At 41.3% G+C, this 15494-nt stretch overlaps 1 protein-coding gene across 1 annotated transcript; it reads right to left on the reverse strand.

Annotated features, from left to right (window-relative positions):
* Positions 1-115: 115 nt before the first annotated feature.
* On the reverse strand, positions 116-11350 carry tuft1a (tuftelin 1a). The gene is made up of 12 exons (XM_034554436.1): positions 11123-11350; positions 5153-5230; positions 4138-4239; positions 3962-4048; positions 3689-3739; positions 3478-3564; positions 2565-2675; positions 2199-2422; positions 2002-2107; positions 1815-1898; positions 1548-1642; positions 116-1151 (listed from the first exon to the last, which is right to left on the reverse strand). The coding sequence occupies exons 1-12, from the start codon at positions 11180-11182 to the stop codon at positions 1079-1081; spliced, it is 1158 nt and encodes a 385-aa protein (XP_034410327.1). The 5' UTR covers positions 11183-11350; the 3' UTR covers positions 116-1078.
* Between the last annotated feature and the right edge of the window lie 4144 nt (positions 11351-15494).

Consider the following 15494-nt stretch of genomic DNA (forward strand, 5'->3'; position numbering starts at 1 on the left):
ATGGTAACTTCTAGTGTATAATGTCCAGCAGAGGGCGCTCCGCTTTCTGAGTAAGCTTCTTAAAATTTCTTAAAGCTTGATTCATTTTAGGAAGAAGTCAAAGGAAGCATTGCATTAACTTTCAGTAATTTATTCTTGAGAGCCACAAACACAGATACAGTAATAGATTAGAATGTACTTCATTGAAAAAAAAGCCTCCTATCACATTATGTCTAAAGGTGTCATATATAAATAAATACAAAGGAGAAAGTTGTTAAATAGAAATGAAAACGTGAAATCACATAATTTAAAATTGAGTACAAAACAAGCAGGCTGTTTACACGAGAGGGAACTGAAATGCTTTACAAGAAATATGTAGAATAGTGAAACTTCTATTAAGTAATAACTTTCCTTCCTCACAGTTTCATGAAGTGCCATATTGTTGTTTGGGGCTTAAAACCATATTATTACAAAATATCCCAGGGTTTTGACTTTGTCAATATTTACATATTTAAAGCATCGTCGCGTACAAAGTGAACAGCGTCATGGGGGAGTGACCAATGATTACACAGGAACTAGATAATCTGTTTTGTTTTTTTACATGAAACGTTTAGCTTAGCTAGCTATGTCTGCTACATTACTGAATATCATCTTGATAATGTCAGAACCCACTTTGGCAAAAGTTCTGCCATCCTGCACTTTGCTCAACTCCAAAGGTTTAAAAAGCCATCAAAACAGGGCAGCACAAGGAAACACTTGCATACAGTACGCAGTATTATGTTTATAAACTTCACATGCACATCAGCTGAATCAGTACGCTTAATGCATCTACATTAAAGCTGACACACACACACACTCATTCATTGTGCACAAACATACGGCAAGCCCCGATGCGTGTGTACCGCCTAACAACACACAGTTTCCTTCAAGAGTATTTGTGGTTTAAGTGGTAGTGTTGTAGTTACAGTCCAGGAAGCTCAACACTGACACCACAACCATTAAAGCAATCGGATGTGGTCGTAGTGCTGCTCTTCAGTTTCAGTCTGCATTGCAAAGATTTTGGTGGTTCTTGGCAATTGGCGTCTTTCTTCTGCACACTTCATGACTTGATCTCAATGACTTTGATGAAAGGTAGTGGTTTGTTGGATGAGTTGGACAGCTTGATTGGTTTACTGAGGGGACAAGAGGAAGAGACGTGAGTCATTTGTATATTGAAACGGTATAAAAACTAGTAATCAGGATGCATCTCGTGCAGATGTGCGACTAGAATACAGTGCAAAGACGAAAAAACAACCGGTTCCCTCAAGTCTTTTAAAGAAAGGCAGTTGCTGAGAAAAAAACGTGTAAGCATCATAAACTTTTGTTTGTCACAGGGCCTATTTTTTATTCAGGGAACCAGGTGATGCCAACTTCCGAGGTTGGCCAACACAAATACGTCATCCGTGCAGCGCTCTATAGGTGGATGTTTTCATGTGTGTTTGCATGTGCTGTATTTTGGGACCTATTCCACCAAATTCACCAAATGTGGGTAAAAACAATATTAAGAGGAAGTGCAAAAAACAAGTTACCTGTAGACGATCTGGGGGTTGCGCTCTGATGACAGGTAGGAATTTGACCGTTGTCCTCCCAGGAAGTAATCCATCTGGTCATGCATCTCTCGGTTCTGCACAAACAGGAGGTCAGGGGTAAGTCCCTTTCATATCTCCTCGCTATCTGCAGATATTTTCTTTCCCTTCTCCCGTCCATCACGTCAATTAACCGCGACTCTTTGTTCTAAATTGAACTGATGAGCCATAAAATATTCTTTCTAGGAGAAGACAATAAGCAGTACTCACCTCAGCCTCCAAGAAAGCCACTTTCTCCTCCAGCTCTTTGATCACGCGGTCCCTCTCCTGGATCACCATGCGAGAGTTCTGGAGCTAAAGACAAGAACACACAGTCAAACAGTCAGTAAATCCTGCACCAATATGAACACGGAGACAATGTGTTTGCTTTACAGAGTCTCACACATGTGCGCCTCACCTGTTCAATCATGTGTCTGACTTTCCTTTGCTGGCTTTTCAGCATGTCATCCAGATGGTGGATCTTTTCTTTGAGAATTGCCACCTCCCTCTCCAACTGCTCAGTCCTAAAAATACACGCAGAGAGTCAGAACACGTGACCCATGATCTGATCGTCACTGATTGGTATAGATAATCATTCAGGCTGTCTCCGCTGACCTCTGCGCCCCTTTCTGGCCCTCCTCTCTGATCTTGCGCAGTTCGCGCAGTTCGTCCTCGCGGTTGCACATTGCTTCTCGCAGGCTTGCGCTCTCCTGCTCCATCCCTCCCAGCAACCTCTGGAGCTCGTCGACGCGCTGGTCTTTCCTCTCGCTGGCTTCTTCTGTGATCTTCAACTTCTCCTCCTCGTCGCTGAGACACTCTCTCAGCCTGCGGCTTTCAGCCTGGAAGAGACGGGGAGACGAAAGAGGGGGCAAATTATGACTTTAGTTTAAAATGGAGTTTCAGTGCAACCAAAATGCAGTGTACATTATCTGTGATGATTCTTAATGTTTCTAAAAACTAAGCTCTGTATATGTGTGTTACCTGCAGCCTCTCTTTGTCCTCTTGGTGTTTCTTTTCTGCTTCCTGTAGCTGTGCATATAAGCGCTTGCTGACCTCCCTCAGCTTGGCTCTCTCGGCTTCTTCTTCTGCTTCCTAAAAAGAGACAGAATGAAGATTAGACGCCGACATGCATTTTGTATTTGAGATCGCTTTGTCGATATTGTGTTCACCTTGACGTTGTCCTCAAAAACATTTAATGTTGTAAAACAATACAACTTTATAGAGTTAATTGTACACAAGAATGGTCAAAAAACAACAATTCAAGATGTATAGACAGATAGATGCTTTTGTGATGATATAATGTAAAATATTGCTTTTGTGTCATATGAGTTCAGTGGGTTTGGCCGTCATACGAAACCAGGCGTGTCTGAGCAGTTGGATCCCGACCAGCGGTTTCCCCCTAATTTCTGCAAAGCTTCTGTGAGTCACAGATAAATACTATAATCGGCACACAAACACAATGGAACCGAACACAATGGAGCCGGCTCTGTTTGTATTTGTACACAACATGACTGATAGTTGCAACAAGTGTCTGGCTCAAAAACAGCAACAGGACTATTAAAGGAGAGGTATCTGTGGAATGCTGGGAACAATGAGGTGGGCCTGAACACAATAACACACAGGAACAGTGTGTGCTGGTACGACTCTGGGGTGCTGTATACTCTTGCAGTCCTTTTCTCCGATATCACATCTCTGTTTGTGTCTCGGTTTAACTTTATACCTCCTTCTGCCCGTGTGCCTCTGGCAGGTGATCGCTTTACAGGCATCACACAAAACACACATTGTTCAGAGGAAAACACGGACGGTGGACTGCGGCTATGATATGCATGCGAGATTTGATATGTGCGTGGCTGTATATTGACTTTATTATTATTTAATAAATTTGGATGCTCACCTGTGCGTCAGCTTTAGGCCCTCCGTTTGAGGACAACGAGGCGCTCTTTCTGAAGGGAAGACCAACTTTCCACCCATTTGTGAGTGGCTGGGAAGAGAAAAGGAGGAAGTCAGCAAGGAAAGGGTGAAAGGTTGAGGAAATTCCAGTATGCACACAGGAAGCAAGGTTAACAATGCAAAGGGGACAACAAAGCAGCTCAAAATACAGCTACCTTGTTTTTGGCTGCCATCTGCTCCCTCAGCGTCTTAAGGCAATACCTCACCTATGAGAAACACAGACATATTGTGAGTTACGGATTTTCTATGATTGTTTTAACATGTGTTCTCTATGAAGTGATCAACACAAGACAAAACATGTCTGGAAGACGGGGGGGAAATTTACATGTTGCAAATATGCAAATTGTTACATGACCCAGGAGGCGGGGTTGAATGCGTGGGTTTAAAATGTGTGTCAGAGCCACAGTGGATACTGTCCAGAGACTCACCTCTTGTATCTGGGTAACTTCGTCTGACAGCATCTTCAGGTTCTCCTGGTGCTTCTGCTGCTCTTGTTTACGGGCCTCTAGATAAACCTGGAACAGGGACAGACAGACGCGGATGTTAAACACCGACCATAAAACAAACACACACAAACACACAGCCAATGATGTGCCACGCCCACCTTGATAACCTCCACCTGCTCCTCTGTAGATTTGACCGGTTCAGGGTTCAGAGATGTCCGCTCAGTGGACGGCTGCACCAGCGCCAACGCACGTCCAATTGGCTGGAGATTACAGAGTAGAGGAGTTAACAATGAGGCATGCGCAGGGTTGCGTCAGGATGGGTGTGATACATTTCCAAACATCGTCACGGTGTTTTGCTAATGCTAGAAGAGAAGAGGAGTTGGAGCGTGTTTTTTTTATGAATATTGCAACACTACATTTGCCAGAAATAGAGCTGTTTGAAAATCATTATGAACAATTGTTATTAAACTACTAACGGGCAAAACTGAATACAAACTTCCTCTTAATTATTCCTGTTTGCATGTGACTGACTGTTAATCTCTTTAATCAGGCAGAAACATTTCGCCACAATCACTATGGAGACGAAACCATAAACTTCTTTGGAAGAAGTATTCAGACTAAACCATTAGCAGAGACACACGGGAGACCTTATGTAACACTGCTGCTCTGGTGGTCTAGTTTGTTTTTTAAATTTTGTTTTTGGGAAACCGATGGTTGTCTTGAGACATTGTGAGTGATTTGTGTTAAAACAGTGCAACTGAAAAGCTGTTTGGGTCTCTAGGAATGTGCCGTGATACTTGTGTGGATGAACAGCAGCTCTGAGGATCCTTGGGAAGTTTAACCGTTTGAACTTTCAGATCCAAATATGGCCTGAATGACAGCAATTTCACCTGCTACTGTTGCTTCTGTTTATTTTTCTCCTCCAAAGAAATCACAGATCCCTTTATCTTCCAACAAATATGTCTGAGGTGTCTTCCATTAAAGATGAAAAGTCAATTTAAATATAAAGCATAATATAATAAACCCTCAAGTGTCCAAACCATGCATCTAAAACAGTGCTAATTATTACAGGCACTCCTTTGCATTGCTCCTCTCCTCTATCTCCTACCGTTCATCCCTCTGGTGTTACAGTCCAGGTTATAACCCAAGTTATGAGGTGCAGGAAGTTCTTACCTTGTCCCTGTGCTGCTCCGTGCTCCGAGCTGCCTGCCTCTGGTCATGCAGAGTGAGCCGCAGTCGCCTGCACCCCTCCTGAAAAAGGCAACGAAGAAATGAGACGATGAAGTGAATCCACAAAGAGACCGTTATGTGATGGAGAGACTGATTGAGGACTATTTTGAGGCGGGGAGGGGAAAAAGAGGAGGAGAGACTGAGTCATACTCATGGATAGAAACAGAGGAGGGAGAGACTAACCAGTAAGAGAGAAGGGGGTACGAACATAATAAAAATTAAAAAAGCAAAAGTTTTTCACAGCTGCACAGAGACATATTGTTTGAATTAAATTGTGTGCTGTGGACGTCAGAGGGACTTTAGGCGTAAACTCTCCAGGGGCTCACAGCCAATTGGAAGCAGTGGCTGGATTTCTGGGAAAGTGGGCAGATAATGTAAGCCAGACAGAACATTTCCATGGAAACAGAATCCTCACAGTAGCCATAAACTCTGGCGCACCAACAATGTGAGAGGGAGGAGAAAGTCAGAGACAAAATAATGCACAAAAACAAGGTTTTGAGCAGGATGTGACTGCATGGGTGTGTGTCCTTCATAACAGGGAACCCCCTTACATGTGATACCAGTGAGTGTGTATGTGCAAGTATACGTAAGAGGATGTGAGGGAGAGGAGGCCAGGGACATTATATAACTCATTCCAGCCAAACACATCTTGTTCTGTTTATCATTCCGAATGCATTCTGTGTCCTCCTGGAGTCTAAATCATGTCAACGCTGAGACACAGAACAGGCACAGAAGAAAAGGCCTGCAATGTAAAATACTTTAAACACAAACACACATATGAAAAGCAATTAAACAAAAGAATGTGCATGCGTGTGTGCACGCACACACACACACAACAGGTTAATTGGTGATATATTATACTGGCTTAAGCTGAATAGGTAACAGTGTGTGTGGGTGTTTGTGTGTGTGCGCACCGTCATTTGTCCTTATTTGACCCTTTTGTACAGTGTTACCATCATTTCTTAGTTTTCTTTTGTTACATAACTTGCGGTACAAGGACTTTTACTGAGGTTTTGATCATATTACATGATCTTCGTCAGCAGATACAGTATTCCCAGTCGTGGACTACATTTTTCTCCCCAATCGGCACATATATAGTATACATTCATAACATTTTACCGGGGAGAGCAAATTGGGGTTCAGTGTCTTGTTCCAAGTGCTCTGAAAAGAATGGAAATTTGAAGAACTATATTTATGTGATGTGAGTGGAAACTCCAGAACAGCTATTAAATGGCCCTTTAAGGGATTTCTTTGACAACTGCTGATTCCAACATTGATAATTGTGATTTTCTGCTTTTCTTTGACTTATCGTATATGGTGATTGATATCTCCAAGTCTTTTGCTGGTTGGACAAAGGAAGACATATGATGACATTGCATCAGTCTTTTGTCTTTCTTCTGACATTTCATGGACAAAATCGTGAAATCAAATAAAATTTACAGGCAGTCCTACTTTATATTTAATGTTTTTTTTCAGTTTACCATTGAAGTGGTAGTCAAAGTGTGTATCTCTCCCTCTGCATAGAAACCATGTCTGATATGCAGAATGCCCGAGCCTTGATATGAGCCAGACAGGGAACTGGGTTGTGTAAAGCAGAGATAAAGACCGGAGAGAGGTTATAAATGAAAGGCCATGTGTTGTGTTGTGTAGACTACAGAGAGACTATATAAGTAGCTGGTTATCTGCTCAGGAAGACGTAATGGAAGAGAAAGCAGAGAGGGACAGATGGGACTTAAATTATTGAAGGACAATAGAAAAGGCAGAGGAAATAGCCCAATAGTTGGGGTGATTGTCCAACTACGACAAACACAACTTAGAGAAATGAAAGCAAAGAATTCCCCTCTTGTTCAACATGCTTTCCTCTCCGATTACAGACACCTGAAAGCCCAAACAGCCATGAGAGGAGGGAAAAGGGGCGGGGGAGAAAAAGGGAGAACAGTGGGAGGGTTGTTAAGAAGGAATCCATCATTATACAACTTCACTGGCTCTTCATAGACAACCTAATAAAGACATAGCTAATCCTGACTCTGCCATCGACTGTTTACACACTAGTGACTCTGCTTATTTTCTCTTTTATATCCACACATGCAAAAATGCTGTCTATACCCCTTTCAAAGACAACCTGTCATACTAGATTTCCCAGGAACCCAGACAAAGGTGAAACATTTCCCAGTGTGCGCACACGTACGCACACTGGGAAATTCTCGCACAGATATACACACAATAAAAAGTACACACAAACACACGCACACACACACACAAAGTACACACTACCTTCATAACAGAAATCTGAAACCAAGCACTCACACACAGCGTCCGCACTGCTGGGTGTGCAGACAAAGAGCACAATAGATCACGGGGTACGGCCGGGCTGAAAGGCTTTAAGGGTATGGAGACACTTTTTGTTTTGGACTTTGGCAGGAGAGGAAACTGCCAACCTGCCAATAATAAACAGACAGAGCTGCAGAATTTGGAGCAATAAACTAAATGTTCTTTAGAGCTTGGAGCCACTTTAGTGAAAGTACGCGATGTTCAGACTTCTGAACTCAGGCAGCAGCAGGTGTCATGCCCATAAACAGCAACACGTCTTGTGTCTGCATTCCACACAAAAAATGTGTTTGTCCTTCATCATACAATAAATCACTCTTTCCCTCTCAAATGCTGCACAGGTGCCACTTTTACTTCTGTCCAGCTACATTAAAATCCTCGGCTTCTGAGGCAACAGGTGTGAGCCGAGAGGGCTGAACACTTGAGCTGCAGGTCATGTTTCAAAACCAGTGCCCACACGATACCTGAGGTTTTTGTTACCTGAATTTGAAAAGGAAAATGTTTTTCTACAGTACTTTTTTGTTAGAAAAACTCACATAAGCAGCTGAACTGAAACTGTAGAAATAAACGTCAAAGTTATGACTAAGCTGAGGAAATATTGGATTAAAGAATAAGACTACGAATTTTAGAATTCAATGCCAACTTTCGATACTTAACCGTTACTGATAATCAATTATATATTAATACTAATCATTTGAGCCACTGCTCAACAGGAGCTGCAATGATCAGTTGATTAATTTATCAGTTAACTGAAAGAAAATGTATTGGCGACTATTTAGTTCCAGCCTCTTTAATCAGGTATCATGTGGGCACTGTTCTGCTTTTCTATGTCACATATGATGGTTGAAGACGCACCTTTGGGTTTTGGACTGTTGGTGGGACATAACAAGCAACTTTAACATGTCCCTTTGGGCTCTGGGAAATGGTGATGTTCACCCTTCTTTGACATGTCAGTGGCTCAACGATGATTCGATTAATCAAGTAAAAATGTAACAGATTAGTCAATAATGAAAATAATTGTTAGTTGCAGCCTTAGTTTATCCTATTTTGAGATTAAATCTAGTATTAAGCTGTAGTTGCCAGTATAGTGAGGTGTATTATTGACTGTCAGGCTCGCTTTCAGTCAGTCAGCAGTCTGTACACACTAAAGGGTTAAGTTAAAGAGCAAGTACATTTTAAAGGGCAGACACAAACTGAGGTGTGAAGTGAAGCGTTGGGAGGTTTGCGTGTGTCTATAACCATTGTGTGTTATAACCATTGCGTGTGTATAACCAGTGTGTTATAACCATTGTGTAGTGTATAACCATTGCGTGTGTATAACCATCGTAGTGTATAACCATCATGTGTGTATAACCACATGTGTGTATAACTATTGCGTGTTTATAACCATCACGTGTGTATAACCACATGTGTGTATAACCATCACGTGTGTATAACCATCACGTGTGTATAACCATCACATGTGTATAACCACATGTGTGTATAACCATCACATGTGTATAACCATTGCGTGTTTATAACCATCGTAGTGTATAACCATTGCGTGTTTATAACTATCATAGTGTACAACCATCGTGTGTGTATAACCATCATAGTGTACAACCATCACGTGTGTATATAACCATCACGTGTGTATAACTATCATAGTGTATAACCATCACGTGTGTATAACTATCATAGTGTATAACCATCGCAGGTGAACATTTATGGTAAACAGCTCCAGGATCCAGGATCTGAGTCATGAAGTCATCAGGACAGACTCTGTGTAGCATGCAAACCAGGTGTGATCTGACATATTCTCTTCGTTCCTCTACGTGTGCCCCGTTTGATTCATTCCCAGACAGTAACGTCACTCACTCCTGACTGAGATGATGTCTGAGGATGAGGAAAGACAGAAGGAATGTGTTCAAGTCACAGGGAAACTAAATGTCCGGCGGGATAATTGTGGCATTATTCAAAAAGTGCCCTCACAGAAGAAAACAATCTTCTCAATACACTGGGGTTTTAGGGAGGAATTTGTTTTCCAAAAGTTTCAAATTATTCCACAATAATAGCTGGATTTTGGACGCTATTTTAAAGTTACAATTTGTGTCAAAGCCAGGCCTGACTGTTCCTCCTGTTTTATTTCATATCATCTCAGTTCCAGGAAACACTTCAACAAAACACCCACTGAAGGCCTTCCCCTGCTACATGAGCCCCCCCCCCTTCCCCCCCCTCATGTATCCTCATGGACTGACCTCCCACTGCCTGATAAACAATAAGGGTTTCATGCTTGTGTTAATAAGTCATTGTGAAATGTTACATGAAGAGGTGAAATATTTCCGTTGTTTCATTTAGGCTGACCTGAATAACCCTAATCAGATATGTAAATAACTGAAGGTTATTTGAAGACTATTTGACTCTGATAAATAGGAATTTGTTTTACGTATGACGCTCATGCAAAAGTCAGTCGCATGTTAAAATGTAATCTATCATGGATTAAATAGAAGCTGAGTTTCACAATAAATAATCAGTTTAGTAGGTGTGCGAGTGGCGCTGCCCTTTGTACACTCTGACCTTTTTGTGCAGTTACACAACATTAACTGATATTTAAGACCAATGACACAAAATCTGCCTCCCAAACTCTGCTAAAATCACACTCAGTTATTTAATCTAACATAATCATGGTGGAGAAAGTTCACTGTTAGTGCCCTTTTTTAGAGAATTTAACCTGATATGATCTCAGTGGATCCATCGCGGCTGACAGGTATTGAACTCAGCAGGAGGCTGCTGACAAGGTGAAAGTGTCATGTTGCTCTGCAACCCCATAAACTACAGAGCAGGATAACAGGTTAATGATTAAACCTCTGCTGTCACAGACAAAGGAGGATAAAGCTCATCTACTGTACGTGACGCGGGCAGCTGCCGATCACTCATTTACAGTACAGATATCTCGCTATACGTGTAATGTGTAATCTTGCTTCAGTAAACGTCTCATGCACAGGTGGTGCACAGACGGCACGAGAAAAGTGTTTAGCGGTCTATCTCCTGTCACAAGTGCAACTGTAAGCCCTTAAATGATGAGGTCACAAGGCAACTGTGACAGGCACAGATGTTATCTGGACTAAATCTGAGCTTCTGCCTAGATGTATGTGTGGTGGGACATGAGGTGTGGGGGAGGGGGAGGTGTGGGGGGGGGGGGGGGGGGGGGTAATACTTTAACTAGAACAAGGCCAGAGACTTAATAGTAAATGCACCCCCTTAGAGGAGATGAAGCCTGAACAGAAGCACACAATCACACAGAGCCTCTAATAGAGTCGACACAACTGAGAAGAGTCACGTAAAAAGAAAAATGAGAAAATAAACTAAAAGTGAAAGATCTTAAATCTGAAAAAGGAACCATGCAGGTTCACAATAAAAAAAAAAGAGTGGACACACATAAGAACTGAGGTCTTCTTTCTGCACGATTCATAGGTTGCTTGTTTAAACATAATGCACCCAGTACAGGAAGTAAACAGAAAAAAACACAAAGGCCCTCTTTAGCATGACCTTTAACATTAAATAAGAAAGAAATATGATGAACATGTGAATAAGGAGTATACGTACCCCATGCTCTTGACTTCTGATGTCCTCAAATGTGCACATGCTTCTCGTCACTCCGTTCATCTTTGATAGAAAGAAACACTACTCAAAACAAACAAATAAATAAATAAATAGAAGTTCACTTTATGAAGCTCCCTCCGTTTGAAGAGCTTCCCTTCGTGTCTGCTCGTCCACAGGAGCTGATGCTGTTGGTCTTCAGACCCGGTGCGCTTGTGTGTCCCTCCCCTCTTTGCACATTGTACGAACTTTTCTCACCTACGTCACTGTGGGCGTGACGCAACAAAAAACCAGCCCGCCCACAAAGCGACCGAAACAGCCAAATAGGGAACTGGGAACACTCAAAATCTGTGGGAGGAGCCAGAGGACTCACCTGCGGTGCACCAACCTGTCCATAAACACGTCACTGGATGAAATGCTTTTAATGTGAGAGGCAGTTGTCCGGAGCTGGACTACAGATGGTCAACTCCTGCTCGGTTTACAACAACGCCTCCGTTATTTATTCACCAGGTTTAACCCCTGACTGAACTTGTTTACCTCCTCCTATTAACCGACAAAGCAATAGACGACACGCTGTTACATTCAGGAATTGAAGGCACTTTCAATGGTGTTATTAAAACATTTATTAGTTGTGATTCACTGGGTTTTACTCAACCAAATGAATATACAAGAATTGCCAGTATAATTCTTTTGTTTATATAATCTTTCCCGCATGTTTATTATTGTGTTTTCTTTCACTAAATTCCACACATTATAAGATCAATTGGCAGATACATTGCTAGAGATATGCTACTGTTTTGTCTTAATATGTTGTACTTGTAAATATATAAGCACAAAAAGGACAATGCAACTAAAATAAACGCTCACTGTGAACTATAAATCCGAATCCAAGGAAAATAAATGTAAACCACTTGAAACTCATTCAGAAAAACAAAACTCTGTGCTTTGTACGTTGTCAACTAAAAAAATATGTAGTAAAACATTCTAAATCAATCAATGATATGAATGTTTTGCCAATTTATTTCAAGTGTTTACGCAGCATTAATGTTACACAAGACAAACGGCATATTTCCAGAGTTGACTGAGGTCACACTGAAGGAAAAAGCTGACACAGCACAAGTGACAGGCCGTGTCGCTCTGCCGGCTGATCCAGGTCAACACAGACCTCTAATTGGATAAAAACCTTGACGGCATTAATGGCTGTTGAGGAGCAAACAGCAGCTCGTGGTGCCACACAAGGGATGACACTAAGTGAACTTGAAAACAGGGGCAAGAAACAAGTCACATACAGATAGAGAGAAATATTGCAATGGTATATTCACTAATGACAAAATATCCCAAAAGTGCAGTGATGTTTCAAGGTAGATTACTTATCAAGAATGTGGTTTACTCTTGAGATGGTGCTGTTGTTTAATGGTTGATTTATGAAGTGGAATGAGGTTATGCCACATGCAACAAACACACCTAAACCTTACTACAGGATGCCATCATGTGTCCCAGGACTACACCATTATATGAGTCATAATCCCACAGGTGACCACACTCAGACAGACTGATCCACAAGTCAGACAGTTATGAGCGGTCTGTGTTTACATACATCCACATCTGAGACTACGGCGTGAGTCACAATCAATGTTCTTCTCAACCGTTTGGTGTAGAGCTGTGATCATGGAAAGAATCCCAGGGTGCAAAAAAATAAAAAAGTTGAAGTGTATAGGACACACTTTATTGTGTTTGAATGGCAGCAGTGGGTTAACACATTTGTATGGCCCTAAAAAGACATGCAATGTCTTTCATTTTTCCTCTCAATGGAGAAAAAAGAAGGAGATTTTTTTTATGTGCAGTTTCACTGTAAATGGAAATCACAACTGTTTGGTCGAGGATCGCAATTAAAGGTCAGTGAGGTCAGTAAACATAAATGGTGAATACAAATCTATGAAATATTAATAGCAATAATATTTCCATTGCCTTTTGTATGAGTGGTATCATTAAAAAGGTTAAATCAGATGAGTTGAACCAAAGTGCGTAAAAGACAGAAAAAGACTAATATTTTGGTTGTGTGGGAACAAAGTGTCAAAAGTGCATTATGGTGACACAGATTCAGTGTGTGGTAAAATAATGATGCTGCTTTCTGGAAAACAAGTATGACGCTATAACTATAGTCATATAGTTATTTCCACTCCTTTATTATTATCATCAGAGCCCGACCTTCCATTGCAATGAGGACATGTTATTTAATAATCTTTTTAACGTTGCTTAATTTTCCACTCAAATATAATTAATGGCAGAGTAGAGTATTAAGAAATTAATATATGGTATTAAAACAGTTCCTTCATTTCACAGGTTCGTATATTCCTTATAATTGTCCTAGAGTGAGTAGTATAGTACGTTTTAATAACCGGGAAATCAAATAAGATACAAAATAAAAAATATTTAAACATTTTAAAGACTTTCTTTGTGTTGTCATGACCTCAGTATAAAACGAATGTCAAGGATATATATTTAGCACCAACCACTCCTTAAATATAATGCAGATTGAATAAAGTAAAGAATGTCGTCATTATGTCTGAACTACTGCATCCAACCCTAAAAGACACGTGCTCTCAAAAGCAGAACCAATGGAGGCAGGTGGAAATATTTGTACCGTAGGACTGCATTCTTTCTGAGCAATCATATGTGGCAAACACAGCATGATTTCAAAACACAACACACCCAGCTCTTGGCCAATCAGCTCTCGGGGTTGTGCTCGGAAAGCTGGAATGATATGGAAACCCAATCCCACCCTTGGAAAGTATGTTCCCTCGTAATTTCTCGCGAAACAGGTAGAGTACACAACATGTTGGCACCGTACAGGTTTGGTGACACTGGATGGGAGTTGTAGTATCACGGACGCGCCATCTGGTTCTACAGAAAATATTGAAGGTGCGACTCCGTGCCAACATATTTGTTCCAAGTTAAGACTTTAGCGTTCAAAAAGGCTTTTTCAGGTCTTTTGTAGATCAATCACACAATAGCACCACAGGAGGTACAGTGTGCGAGCCACTTCTGAGGCACAGACACACTGTGTTGTATCAGAATAGTCACAATCTCCTTAGGTGTGTCACTGCGCCAAATAGGATGTAAACATATAAATAACCCCAGGACTTGGTGAAGTCTCCCTCCAGGTTGCTGACTTTCATCTCTTTCTCAAATGTAGGAAAAACAAATGCCTGAAGTCATACAAATTTTGCCGTGAGGCATAAAGGTGTGGATTAATTCCTGTTAACCGTACAGAGATTCTTCTGAGAGACGTTGGATTAGTAGTTGCAGGTGTTCCGACATCAGATTTGACTTTATAAATATATATATATATATATATACCTCACACAGATCTCAGTTGATTGTGCACATTCCTGACGTGCTGGCAGCAACACACTGCCTGCGTCTCACAGCATAATGCTGAAGAGGATCAGGAGCCCCGGGGCAGCAACAGCAGGGGAACCCTGAGTGGCTCACGAGGAGCCACTCAGGGTTCAATGTCTCACACGAACGCACGGCAACATGCACACAGTGAGAGCCGGGGATCGAGCCGCCGACCTTGGGGTTAAAGGTTGATCTAAGCTGTAAAACTGTGGCCTCTTCTATCAATACCAGCTCAGTTGATTTATGCTGATCACAGCTCAATCAAAATCCTGATTTCATTCATAAATCATTACGCTTGGTAGAGTAAATTTAACACTCAGAAAATAACAGCATTACAATTACACAGTAATGTTTTTCTCTTTCAAACAAAACCAAGTTGTTGTCATCAATGGACGATTTAATTAGAGTTTTAGTGAGCAGTTAAGTTGCGTGCATGGCGGAGCTATAAGTGTGTATTATTGTCGATGTTGTTAGTTTGGTTAGTTGACCGCTGGGAACTATTTATCCAGGTGTGCATGATAATCACATCAACGTGTGACTGTGTCCATAAACGGGAACGTGGCTCTGCTGTATCAACACCTAGCCTAGTTTATTTCTGGCCTGCACGATGCATATCTCAGTTATGATGAGCTAAAATAATTCTGCAACAAAAGATAAGAGGGTAAATCAACAAGCCTGCCACGCAGCTGTGGCTGCAGCAGGTTCAGTGTCAACACATTCTAAATCATTACATCTAAGAAAATAAAGGAACCTAAATCCAAATACCATTTTTCACAGCAGAACATTTTCATAAAACGGTTATGAATAATAACATGGCTCAAATCCATTTAAGTGCTCCAATGCAGCATGGACAATATCAGGACCTCGGGAAAGGCAATCCCTCATAGGAGCTGTAATAATAATAATCCAATAATAATGGAATAGGTTACTATGCTGTTCCCGATGTGACATGTTAAATGTCTGCTGTGACACAGCA

The sequence above is a fragment of the Cyclopterus lumpus genome, chromosome 16 (genome assembly GCF_009769545.1).
Source record: "Cyclopterus lumpus isolate fCycLum1 chromosome 16, fCycLum1.pri, whole genome shotgun sequence".
Taxonomy (NCBI): domain Eukaryota; kingdom Metazoa; phylum Chordata; class Actinopteri; order Perciformes; family Cyclopteridae; genus Cyclopterus; species Cyclopterus lumpus.

Excerpts from the sequence above, each read along its gene's own strand:
- tuft1a (XM_034554436.1), bottom strand. The coding sequence starts at position 11,182 with ATGAACGGAGTGACGAGAAGCATGTGCACATTTGAGGACATCAGAAGT. Across the intron at positions 5,231-11,122 it reads TCAGAAGTCAAGAGCATGGG|GAGGGGTGCAGGCGACTGCG; the intron begins GTACGTATACTC and ends TGCCTTTTTCAG. Across the intron at positions 1,152-1,547 it reads AACCCCCAGATCGTCTACAG|TAAACCAATCAAGCTGTCCA; the intron begins GTAACTTGTTTT and ends TTGTCCCCTCAG.